The 12,963-nt window shown below is 33.6% G+C and overlaps 1 protein-coding gene across 1 annotated transcript in view; it reads left to right on the plus strand.

The window, feature by feature from the left end:
* Positions 1 to 12,963, plus strand: part of STT3B (STT3 oligosaccharyltransferase complex catalytic subunit B) — a 67,185-nt gene that overhangs the window by 31,987 nt on the left and 22,235 nt on the right. The window contains exons 4-5 of the mRNA XM_081159259.1: positions 5,440 to 5,505; positions 7,595 to 7,694. Coding sequence (XP_081015385.1) covers positions 5,440 to 5,505; positions 7,595 to 7,694 — 166 coding nt within the window. The remainder of the gene's footprint in view (positions 1 to 5,439; positions 5,506 to 7,594; positions 7,695 to 12,963) is intronic.

A 12,963-nucleotide genomic window follows, 5' to 3' on the forward strand; every position in this document is an offset into this window, starting at 1 on the left:
CATTTCTTCTAGATTATCCAATTTGTTGGCAAAAATTGTTCATAGTTTAATGATTATATTTCTTTGATGTTGGTTTTAACTTCTCTTTCATTTATTATTTTATTTTATTTATCTTTTCAAAGAACCAGCTCTGAGTTTCATTTTTTTTTTCTTCTATTGTGTTTTTAAATATCTGTTTCATTTATTTTTGCTCTGATCTTAATTATTTACTTCCTTCTCTTTACTTTGGGTTTTGTTTGTTGTTTTTCTGGTTTCTTTAAATGTAAAGTTAGATTGCTTATTTGGGATTTTTCTTGTTCCTTATGGTAGGCCTGTGAAGCTATGATCTTCCCTTTTAGAACATGCTTTTGCCTGTATCCCACAAGTTTTGAAATGTGTTTTCATTTTCATTGGTCTAACAGTAGTTTTTTATTTCTTTTTTAATTTCTTTGATCCATTGGTTGTTTTGTAGCATGTGTTTTATTTGCCATAAATTTGTGTTTTTTCCATTTTTTTTTACTATAGTTGATTTCTAGTTTCATCCCATTGCGGTTAGAAAGATACTTGATATGATTTCAATCTTCTTGAATTTATTGAGGCTTGTTTTGTGGCCTAATATTTTATCTATCCTGGAGAATGTTCCGTGTGCACTTAAAAAAATGAGTATTCTGCTATTTTTGTATGAAATGGTCTATAAATATCGGTTAAGTACATCTGGTCTAATGTAACATTTAAGGTCATTATTTCCTTATTAATTTTCTGTGTGAATGGTGTGTTTGCCTTTAAACCACTGCTTAATCTCTTTTACAAAGTGCATGTTTTTAAAATTTTAAAGATGCACTTTGTGTCATTGCGTTATTATCAAGGCACTGTTGACGGACATTTTTTGATAGGCTTTTTGTTGTGTTTTATAGAGATTCTAACCTTTTTTCCATCATGATCTAGTGGTTAAGAGTACAGTCTTTGTAGCCAAATTGCCATGGCTTGGTTCCTTTTTATTTATTTATTTTATTTTTATTTATTTATTTTTAAATATATCTTTATTGATTTCAGAGAGAGGAAAGGAGAGGGAGAGAGAGAGATGGAAACATCAATGATGAGAGAGTCATTGATCGAGCCCACAACAGGGCATGTGCCCTGACCGGGAATCGAACCCTGATCGCCTGGATCCCAGGTCGGCGCTCAACCACTGAGCCACACCTGGCTGGGCTGTTTCTTTTTATTTAAATGATAGCTCTACCAATGAGGGTGTTTAAACCACCCTAATGTGTATTTCATCAATTATAAAATGGAATATTATTACCTACCTGATATGATTTAAATAAGTTAATGCTTGTAAAGGTATAGAATATTGTAAGAACACAGAAAGTGATGAGTTCATGTTTGTTATTAGTTCTGTTGTTACTGTTCACCAAAAACAGAGCTAATAGAGATAAAATAGTACTTGGAGCAGTGCTTATCATCTTGCCTCTATAATGGTTTTTTTGTTTGTTTTTTAATGTTTTCTTCTGTGCCTTTGTAATCAATCCTCACCTTAACCCATATTCCTTGCAACTGGAGATTTGATTTCTGTCTATATATATTTGGGAGTTTCTTTTTCTGAATGCCCCATAATCAAACAGTAAGGGTTAACCCTTTGTGTCTGGCTTACTTGGCTTAGCATAATATGCTGGGAGTCATCCATGTTGTTGCATGTTTTATTAATCTGTTACTTTTTATTGTTGAGTAGTATTCTGTTGTATGAATGTACTATATATAGTTATTTCGTTTTCTAGCTTTTGGCAATTATGAGTAAAGCAGCTATAATTATTTGCATACAATTCTTCATATTGACATATATTAGTATTCCTTTTGGATAAATGCCTAAGTGTGGGATTGCTGGTTTACATAGTACATTTTTAATTTTACAAAAAGCTGCCAGTTTTCCAAAGTAGCTGTATCATTTTGTATCCCCTCCACCAAGAATATGTGCAGTTGCAATTACTTGCTTCTCCAATGCATGGAATGTTCAGATTTTTAAATTTTAGCCACTCTAGTAAGTATGTAACAGTATTTCATGGTTATAATTTGCTTTTCCCCAATGACTGATATTGAGCATCATTTCATATACTTATTTTCCATCTGTTCAAACCTTTTGCCTGTGTTTCGGTTGGGATGTTTGTTTTCTTATTATTGAGTTGTAAGAGTTCTTTGTATATTTTGGAAATAAGTCCTTTATCAGATGTGTGTTTTGCAAACATTTTCTCCCAGTCTGTGACTTGTCCTTTTTTTTTAATGGTATCTTTCTAAGAGCAGAAATTTTTAATTTTGATGACGTTCAATTTATCTTTTGTTTGTTTGTTTGTTTGTTTGTTTTTATGGATCTTGCTTTTGGTGTGTTGTCAGAAGTCTGTGCATACCCCAAGACCACAAACATTTTCTCATGTTTACTTCTAGAAATTGAATAGTTTTAGGTTTTACATTAAGATCTGTGATCCATTTTGAGTTGATTATGGCCTGTGGTGCAAGAAAAGGGCTGAGGTTCTCTTTCTTTGGATTTGGATGTCCTGTTGATCCAACACCATTGTTGAAAAGACAATTCTTTCTCCACTGAATTATTTGCCTTGTTAGCCTTAAGATCAGTTGTCAATATACATTGGGTCTGTTTGGGAATTCTTCTCTGTGTTGATCTGTTAAGTATCTATCCTTATGAGAATACACTAAGTTGTGTTTATTAGTTTATAAAGACACTTGAAATCAGGTAGCATGAGTAATTCAACTTTGTTCCTCTTTTTCAGACTTGTTTTGACTCTTCCTAGTCCTTTGCTTTATATAAATTTTAGAATTGGCTTATCAACATCTGCCCAAAAAGCCAACTGGAATTTTTATTGGGAATACATTATCTATAGATGAGTTTGGGGAGAATTGTCATCTTAACAATATGACAACCTGGTGGAGGCCCGTGGAGAAGAGCTTGTGAGTGCTAACTCCCCTTGTGTCTAGATCCTTAGCTATTCTAGCACTTGCTTATGTTTGCCTTATAACTTTAGCTTTCTGGTAAGCTTAAGAAAACTTATTTTTTAGATGATTTTTTTTCTCATGGTGAAAATGACCTTTTCAGCTTTCTGCATTCTAAGCACAAGCAGATTTTAGGTCTTTTAATACTGTAAACCTGAACACATCATGTTTGTAGATCTTAGAGGTATGCTTTCCAATAGAATTTTGTGTGATAATGGAAATATTATCTATCTACTCTAATAGGTCCCAGTTATCAATTTATTTTTCATGGATCATACTTTTGGTGGTATATCTTAACAACAACAAAAAAGGCACACATCACCAGACCAAGGATACCCAGATTTTCTCCTATGGTGTTTTCTAAAAGTTTTATAGTTTTGTGTTTTACATTTAGGTCTATGATCCATTTTGCTTTAATTTTTGTGAGGGGTACGATGGTGTCTGTGTTCAGATTCACTTCTTTGCATGTAGGTGTCCAGTTGTTGAAAAGACTATCTTTTCTCTGTTGAATTGCCTTTGCACCTTTGTCAAAAGATCATTGACTATACTTGTGTGGGTCTGCTTGTGGGCTCTCTGTTCTGTTCCATTGATCTTTGTTCTTTCACCAATACCATACTGTCTTGATGACAGTAGTCATCCTCCCTTACACAGGAGACATGTCTTAAGACTCCCAGTGGATGCCTGAAATGGTGGGTGGTACCAAACCCTATATGTACTATGCCTTTTTCTATACATACATACCTATGGTAACATTTGGTTCATAAATTAGACACAGTAAGAGATTAATAATGATAAAATGGTACAATTACAATAATATATTGTAATAAAAGTTATGTAAATGTGGTCTCTCAAAATTTTAATTACTGAAAATTTTCCAAAAATTTTCCGTACATACGTTTATAACCTTTTCCATCTTAACTAAGCACTTATCATGCACTGTGGCTGTGACCATTGTTGTTTGAGGTGCAACAACAAAACAAGCACAAATTTCTTTTTCCTTCTTCACAATTTCATGGATAGAATATTTGTTTTTACTGTAGATCTTAGCAACCTCAGCTTATGGTTTTTTCCCTTTCCTTATTAAGTCGAGGACTTCTACCTTTTCACTTAAAGAAAGCACTTTACAGCTTCCCTTTGGCATATAAGAATTGCCAGCATGATTAATCTCATGCTTTGAGGCCTTTACTAAGTAAATAAGGGTTACATGAACATAAGCACTGCAATGATCTAATAACCAAGACGGCTACTAAGTGACTAATGAGCATGTAGTGTATACAGCATGGAGACACTGGACAAAGGAATGATTCATGTCTGTACAGAACAGAGGGGGATGGCACAGGATTTCAGCACTGTTCTGAATGGCACTACATTTAAAACTTATGAATTTTTCATCAAATTATTTATTTCTGGAATTTCCCATTTAATATTTTTAGACTGGTTGACTTCAGATAATTGAAACCTTGTAAAGCAAAACCATGGATAAGGGGGCTCTAGTGGTTGAATGGCACCTGTACTTTGCTTTAATGTAGTAGTAGAGGCCCATTTTAAAAATAAAGAATTCCTTTAAATGAGCTCTATAGAATACTGTTAAAATTGAACCTTCTTATCAGCACATGGCAATAAATCTTTTAATAGGATTGCTTTAATGGGACTTAAGTCTGACATTTCTTTAGGACACTCACATGATTTTCTTAAAAAAACAACCCTTTGTTCTTGGCGTGAGTATTTAGAGCTTGTGTTTCTGAAATTTAAAAATTAGTTTTCTGAAGTTGCTAACATATTTTGCTTTTTCAGGTGAACATACAAACTCTTACCTGGGAATTATTTCTTTGATTAATTTTTTTAAGTCACAAAATTGGTCAACTTTTTTAACCTTCATTTACTGCAAGTTGTCTTCCAGTTCAGAGTAATTGAGAATTTTACTGATATATTATTCAGCTGTTTAGAAACTATTTTAGGAATATAGATGTCTTGAAAATACCGATTTATAGTATCTGCAAGTTTCTAGATGACGAAATGTTTTCAAAAATGGATACTCATAATTAGAATTATATATGAGATAGATGATCACATTCAAATGAGAAGTTACAGATTAAGGTTAATCAAATCAACCGTATGGAAATGTAGAGCTACTGAACAGTTTTATTCTTTAGCTTAAAATTTCAATTTGTTAATAATTTTAATATAAAAATATAACAAATGGAAATATATAATTTGTTCCTTTTAAGATGATTCTTTTTACTGAAAACTAAATAACTAGAAATAAAATCAAAGTTATTTTTAAAATGTCTTGACTGCTGCCCAGTCTTATATTAAGTGGATCTGAGTAACCTCAGTACATTTTTTAAATAACTTTAACTTTGGCTTTTTATAATACAAGTTTACTAAACATGTAACATTTTTTTATTCAGCGGGAGCATTTATTAACATATTTATTACATCATTTGCTTTTTTTTTTTTTAGGTAAAATCTGTAAAAACTGGGTCTGTTTTTTGGACAGTGTGCTGCTGCTTATCGTATTTCTATATGGTAAGATTCTATATTTGAAACTACATGAGGTCTAACAAGGCTTTTTGGCAGTTAGACCAGTTTTACTTCTTCATTTCCTTCGCATCCAGGGCTAGTTCTCCACTTTGTTTCTCCTGAAATCTTTAGGATCTTAATTTTGTTTAATGTATACTCTTTCATTATTCCCATTCTCTTCCTTACCCCTATCACCAGAGTCCATATGGACTTTTGCTTTAGTGGGGAGGGCTAATACTCAACCTCTCAAATATAATATTTGTAGCAAGTGAAATGAAAGTTTTTCTTTTTAAATATACAGCTTAACCTAAATAATGATCACATCCACTAGGTTAACCTGTAGACTACCTACACATTTTTTTCAACAGATTGTTTAAGATTGGGGTTCGTTATTATCTCTTCATTCTCCTGCCTTTCTTTTTCACACCACAGCCTGTTTAGTAGTTGTGTGCTGAAGATTAATGAGAAAACTAGGTACCTTATTTGTCTGTTTTTAAACAATTGTCACGGTATTTGTGCATCCAAATTATCTATGCCCCTTTAAAAGTGGTTAAAGCCTGGGACACATTCTGTGCAGTTGTACTCAGTAAAAGTAAACCCATTCTCTTTCTAGTTTAGACTTAGATTTTGGAAATAATCAAGAGTCCTTAGGTTAGGTGCTCAATCAGAGCAACATTGTTTTTGCTGAAAAAAAGTAGCATGTAACTGAAGCAAAGTGATGTTTTTGTATGCATTGTAAACTGAAGACAGTTCCTTACAAGTGGTTTTGAAATATTGTAGACAGGAACAGCACTGTTAAATATATGTTAACGTATAGCCTCTTAAGGTATCTATTGCTATAAATGGCTTTTTCAAACTTTTAATTATTAGAGCACATCAAAAAATTTTGATCTTGATAAGACCCTAATTCCTGTTACTGAATGTACTTAAAAAATGAATTCTATTGGTTGAGAATAAACATTATCTTTAGAATATTTATTAATTTACACTAGAACATACTCAATTACTCTGATTAAATAGCATTATTCTAACTTTGTGATACAGGCTAAACATTAAAACGGGGTCTTTTTTTTAATCCTCACCCGTAGATATTTTTTCCATTGCTTCTCAGAGAGAGTGGAAGTGGGGGAGAGAGAGAGAGAGAGAAACATTGATGTAAGAGAGACTCATTGATTGGTTGCCTCCCACACATGCCCTGACCAGGGCCGGGGATAAAGCCTGCAACAGAGATTCGTGCTCTTGGTCAGAATCGAACTCGGAACCCTTCAGTCTGTGGGCTGATGCTCTAACCACTGAGCAAAACTGACCAGGGCAAAACGGGATGTTGATTTGTATAGGAAATAATTTATACCCTAAGCAGCACCTTTATTTTGAAGATTCAAAGCACATCCAGATTATGTGAGTATTCCTTTTCGTTGAGTTGTGAACTGCTGCTAACGTTCATTGTTTATATTCTCAGTAAAGTTTCTTGCAAGATATTTATCACCCCAAAATGGGGGAAATAAATGCTGGTTTTTTCTTCTAAATATTAATGATCTATATCCTAAAAGTCCCCTTTGTGACAGTCTTTTACTTTCAGTTCACAAGTTATAATGCTCTCAACATTCTTTTTTTTTTTTTTTAATATATCTTTATTGATTTCAGAGAGAGGAAAGGAGAGGGGGGGGAGAGAGAGAGGTAGAAACATCAATGATGAGAGAGTCATTGATCAGCTGCTTCCTGCACGCCCTGGACTGGGGATCGAGCCCGCAGCCCAGGCAGGTGCCCTGACCGGGAATCGAACCCTGATTGCCTGGATCCTAGGTCGATGCTAAACCGCTGAGCCACACCCGGCTGGGCCTCAACATTGTTGTTAACTTTAATTTGACCATTTCTCCAGGGAATGTAGGAAAGCATATTTGATTTAAAGCATTGTGTTATTTTATTATTAATAAAAATAAGGAGAAGTAGGTTATTTGTGGGTTATATAAATCAATATTTTAAGCATCTCTCAAAATTGCTAAATATACTTGCTTATTGTATGCTTAGATTATCATGACAAAACTTCTCTCTTTCAAAAAAGCAAACATAAATTATTTAACTTATTTACCCATAGGTCTCTGCTTGGGGTGGTTATGTGTTTATTATCAACCTTATTCCACTGCATGTATTTGTGTTATTACTGATGCAGAGATACAGCAAAAGAGTCTACATAGGTAAGTGATTTGACTTTTGAAATCTGTCAACTTCTAAGAGGTATTTCATAATAGATTATTTTCATTGAACACACATTTTTGTTAGGCCAGTATTACCCATGAAAAGGTAAAAATAATTTTATGTTTATTTTGCTTTTTGTTTTTATAAGGAGGATTAGGCATTTTTACCTAAGTGTGTGGTTACCAACTTCTTGATGAGCTTTTATAGAAATTAGTCTAGATTTAGTATTTGTCAGCTTTTTTTCTAAAATTGAGGGGAGTGGGCAATTCTGTTATGAAAATCATTTACATATACATATTATTCAAATTCTACTTACTCACTAGAAAAGATTGAGCATTCTCAAAGTAAACAATTTAAACTTTAGAAAGCCCTTTCTGTGTAATATTAGTTCATTTGGACTGCCATAATAAAATACCACAGACTACGTAGCTTATAAACAACAGAAATGTATTTTTCACAGTCTGGAGGTTGGAAAGTCTAAGATTGAGGCACCAGAATGGTCACGTTCTTGTGAGGCCTTTTTTCCTGGCACATAGCTGACACCTTGCTTTGCTTTTTCTTCACATGGTGGAAAGGATGTGCTAGCTCTCTAGGGGCCTCTTGTAAAAGGGTGCTAATCCCTAGAGCCCTCATGACCCAATCACCTCCCACCTTCTGATACCATTACCTTGGACATTAGATTTTCAACATATGAATGGGGGGCACAAACATTCAGACCACAGCATATCTTTATTTAGACTACAGTTTTTAAAACATTGTTGAATTAGATGCTTAGTGATAGATGGTGTCTCAAATCTTAGAGCTAATTTTCTGTGATATAGACAGAAAACCGTTATGGGTTGAAGTAATCAGTAGTTGTAATAAAACAACCATTGTCTTAGTAAAATAATACAATCATTATAATAATGTTTTTGGAAAACAGTAACAAAGATATAAAGATTGTTAGCATGGTTAAAAAACATAGTAGTTTGGCAGTTCCTCAAAAACTTAATCACAAAATTACCATATGATCCAGTAATTCCACTACTAGGTGTGTACCCAAGAGAATTGAAAATATATATTCACACAGAAACTTGTACACTAGTGTTCATAGCAGCATTCATTATTCATAATAGCCAGAAAGTGAAGACAGCCCGAATGTTCATCAACTGATGAATAGATAAGGTGTGGTATACAATGGAATATTTTTCTGTCATAAAAAGGAATGGAGCACTGATACATGCTACATTGTAAGCCTTGAAAACATTATGCTATGTAAAATAATCCAGGCCTGTATTGTAGGATTCTTTTTGTATGAAATGTCCAGAATAGGCAAATCCAGAGAGAGAAAGTAGATTTAGTGGTTACCAGGGGCTTTTGGGAGTGGAGGAATGACTGAACGGATATGGGATTTCTTTATCGGATGAGGAAATGTTTTGGAAATAAATAGTGGTGTTAGTTATACAACTTTGTGAGTATAATATAAATGACTCAATGGTATTATTTTATAGAGTATGAATTATATCAATTATAAAAAATTGATAGTATATTTTAACCATTTCAACATATAACAGTAACCACTGGCATAATTAATATATAGCTAATTCTTATAATTTACCACAAACTGTCCTAAGTTCTTTACATGTATTTAACTCATTAATCTTCATAACCACACTGTGAGGGTAGGTATTGTTACTGTCTTTGTTTACAGATGAGGAAACAAGAAGACATAATTTGCTGAAGATCTTGTAGCTAGTAATGGAGCTAAAGCCTGAAGCTAGATTTTTGGCTCTACAGCCCATTATGCTAAAAATCACTGTAACTATGTGCCTAGCATATAAATAAATATCTCACTGTTGAAATACATCGACCTATGAGATCTCTTTATCCTGAAAACATCACAACCAGTTGTTTGGATCCAGAAAGGAGGATAATAGATTAAACTATACTTTTCAGCTTTTTTTCTTTTGGAAGTACAGAAGGAAAAAATGTTTTAAGTTAAATGGTTGGTTTTAGGGGAGCAAGTAAGATTTTTATATGTTTAATTTTAAAAATTGGGAGTCCTGAAAATTTAATTGTCAGGGGAATAGAGTGGAGAAAAGACCACTTTTGTGAAATGCCCATGAATCAGGAAGAGGGGGAAGAGCCAAAGAAGTAAAAATAAAGAACATTGTTAAAGAGGTCAGATGGAAGTCTCATAGAAGTTTAAAACATGAGCAGTGTCCAGCTCCCTGAGAGTGTTAGCACTAAGATCTAGTAGGATGAGAATTGAGAAGAGACCCTCATTTGCAGAGTAGGAATTCTCTGGTAGTTTTAGAAAAGCATTCAATTAATACTGCTTTGGTTGGCTCTTGAGAGTTGTTCTTTTCAGAGGGAAGAGAAAAAAAATGGTGTAGGGATGTTATATACATGTATAAAGTTATATCGGTGTCTCATAATTTCATAGTGCTCAGATTCTCTACACCATCCTCCTCGTTTCTTTTCACTCTTAACTCCACTCATGTAATTAAGAGTATTTTAGATGTTTTTAATACTCTTTCATAGAGCTTACTTTTAAATGGATGGAAAGTGATGGCACAGAACAGTTGTTTCTCTTCCTTCATCATAAATATATCAGGATTTAAGTTAAATTTAACCTAACTAAATGGTTCTGAAAAATACGGAAGCATTACCAAGTGTTTGCATATACAGTTTGTCCTCTGATTTTAACATATAACATCCTTTGTCTATAGTTATTTCTCCTCGTGAGCAGAAATATTTAGATAAAAAAGGATTGATAGACGGCAAATAGCCAGAGGAGGAGATGCATTAGACATCATGAGTTGTAATGCCTTGTTACAGAGAAGGCACACATGTTAGTTTGGGGACGGGACCATCAGGAGCTTTTTGAAAACTTAAAATTTCAAAGGAACTTGAATTAGACCTTTTGGTGCCTTTTATCTTATAGAACAACTCCTTTGTGTACTTTAAGTCAAGGGCAATGGTTTATTTTTTTTCTGTATCAATCTGGTCCCACCCCATACCCTTGTATAAAAAAAAAAAATTCTTTAAGGGTGAAAGATATTTAGGCTCTGTTTAGAAGATTACTATTTGTCCCAAATCAAAGGTTTATTGGTGGGTGGTGGTGGTGGTTGTTAAAAATAATAGACCTTGTATATATATCTTTTTAATGGTAATTTTTTCTGGAATTACTCTAAAACCTTAGAAGTATGATCTTCAGTAGTGAATGCCAGTAACTGTGCTTCCACAGGATGGCAGTGTGGTAACATTTTCATGATGTAATAAATGATTTACAATGTTACTGGTGTTGTGCATTTCCATAGAACTCAATACTTTGATGGAAAGCTTTATTCTTCTGGTTTAAAGGGTAAGAAAAGTCAGTTAACATGGATACATAGAAAGTTGTAATAGATGTGGATAGTAGTTTGGTCAAGTTTATTATAGAGTTTGTAGGAGGAATTGGTGAGGAATGATTGCTATTGCTATTGCTATGGGTTTGTGTTGTTGAGGCCTTCTGAAAACAGTAGCAAAAATGGTACTGATGGTGTCTAGTGCCTTGTCAATCCTCATGTCCAGAAGAGATGATCTCACCTTCCTTTTAAGTTTTTATAGGACCAGGGTTTTTTTTTTCACCAATCTCACATGTACTTCCTTTACTGTATTGTGGTTATTTGTGTAGTTCTGATTTTCTCAGATACCTCTTAGAGGATAGGATTGCTCTTAATAGGATTTTGTAATTTTAGACTGTCTTGACCATAATAGACATAAAGTTAATATTTGAATGAATTATAGGGGTAATTTTTTAACACACTGTTAAATGCTATAGGACAAAGCCTAGGTAAAAACATGTTTTCACTGCAGTGGATATTGTGTTTATATTTAAGAATTGAGAGTTAATTCGCTATTTCTTTCAGTATGTCTAATTCTTAATTTCTGTGTTTTAAAACATGGATTGTAAATGGGATTTAAATTGAAGTTTAGAGACGTGTATCTAATTGTACAGATTCAAGTTTGTGATATTTTATATAGCAAACAATCCTCAGTTTTATTTAATGGAAATACTTACTGTGTATTAGAGAATGCTATGAGATAGAACATATCTTCCCCTATGTAAACATCTCAGGATCAGTGATCCAAAAAAAATACAAAATCTAGTTTCTCTTAAAAGAAAATGGTTATATTTGGATTATTGCATATATCACATCAGCTTTGTATCATTGGTGAATATAAAGTAGGTATAAATGAGGCTTATTTGTATAGAGGGTTATTTAAAGGTAAAATGTTGTTGAGAACCTGTCTATTCCTATTAGGACAGCTTTATTTGGCATTAACCTGTGTTTACAAAGTAATACAAATTAAAGTACCTGCCCTCCAGCCTTTTTGTGTTTCCTGAGATTGAATTTCTCTTCCTTGAACTCATCCCCATCACTGTTATTATTAACTTGAACCCTAGTGCATCTGCTTCTGTGTGAAGTGTTTTCTTCTTTACTAATAACAATAAGTGTCTCTGCAAACTTGCATAAAACCACTAAATTGAGAAATATTATCAGGCTTATTCTTTTCTTTTTGAATATGCCTAGAAATGAACTTGAGCAAATACTTGAAGAAATTTCATCAGTAGTTTCCAAGCAAGTGATTGCTGAGATTTTTGCACTGCCAAGCACAATAGACTTCTACCTGAAGAGAGAGAGTATGAATTTGTGTTTGTGTGCCCACTATACCTTTTAGTGATTATTTCTGGGAAATGTGACTTGGAAGTAAATGGACTAAAGGCTTTCACTTTCTACTGCATTTTGTTAACAACAAAAAGAACCATTACCTTTGCAATTAAGAACAAGTCAGAAATCCTGAGAGAAAGATGCAGGTTTGTGTTTGCCTTGGGCTGGACCAAGGAGGAGGAGCAACTGCCTAATGAGTATGAGCTTTCCTTTTGGGGTGATGAAATAAGTGTGTTGGGACTGCAGAGAGGTGGTAGTTGCACAACATTGTGGATGTACTAAATGCCCTGAATTGGTCACTTTAAAATGATTATGTATGTATTTCACCTCAGTTTTTTAAAAAGTCTTTACTTTTTTGTTCAACATGTGCCATTTATCACATTTATTCCAAATTTCATGACAGTGTTACAATATCTAATGCTCATTTATGTTTATGAAAAAGAGAAATCAAGCCTCAGAGGTGAGTGTGGTATTTGGGTGTAAGTGGGTTTAACTATAATTAAAACACGTAAGTGGCATAAGGTTTTCTCCAGCCTGGCCGTTCTAGTGTTTTTGTGTGTTCATTATTTGT

The sequence above is a fragment of the Miniopterus schreibersii genome (assembly GCF_964146895.1).
Source record: "Miniopterus schreibersii genome assembly, chromosome: 15".
Lineage (NCBI taxonomy): Eukaryota > Metazoa > Chordata > Mammalia > Chiroptera > Miniopteridae > Miniopterus > Miniopterus schreibersii.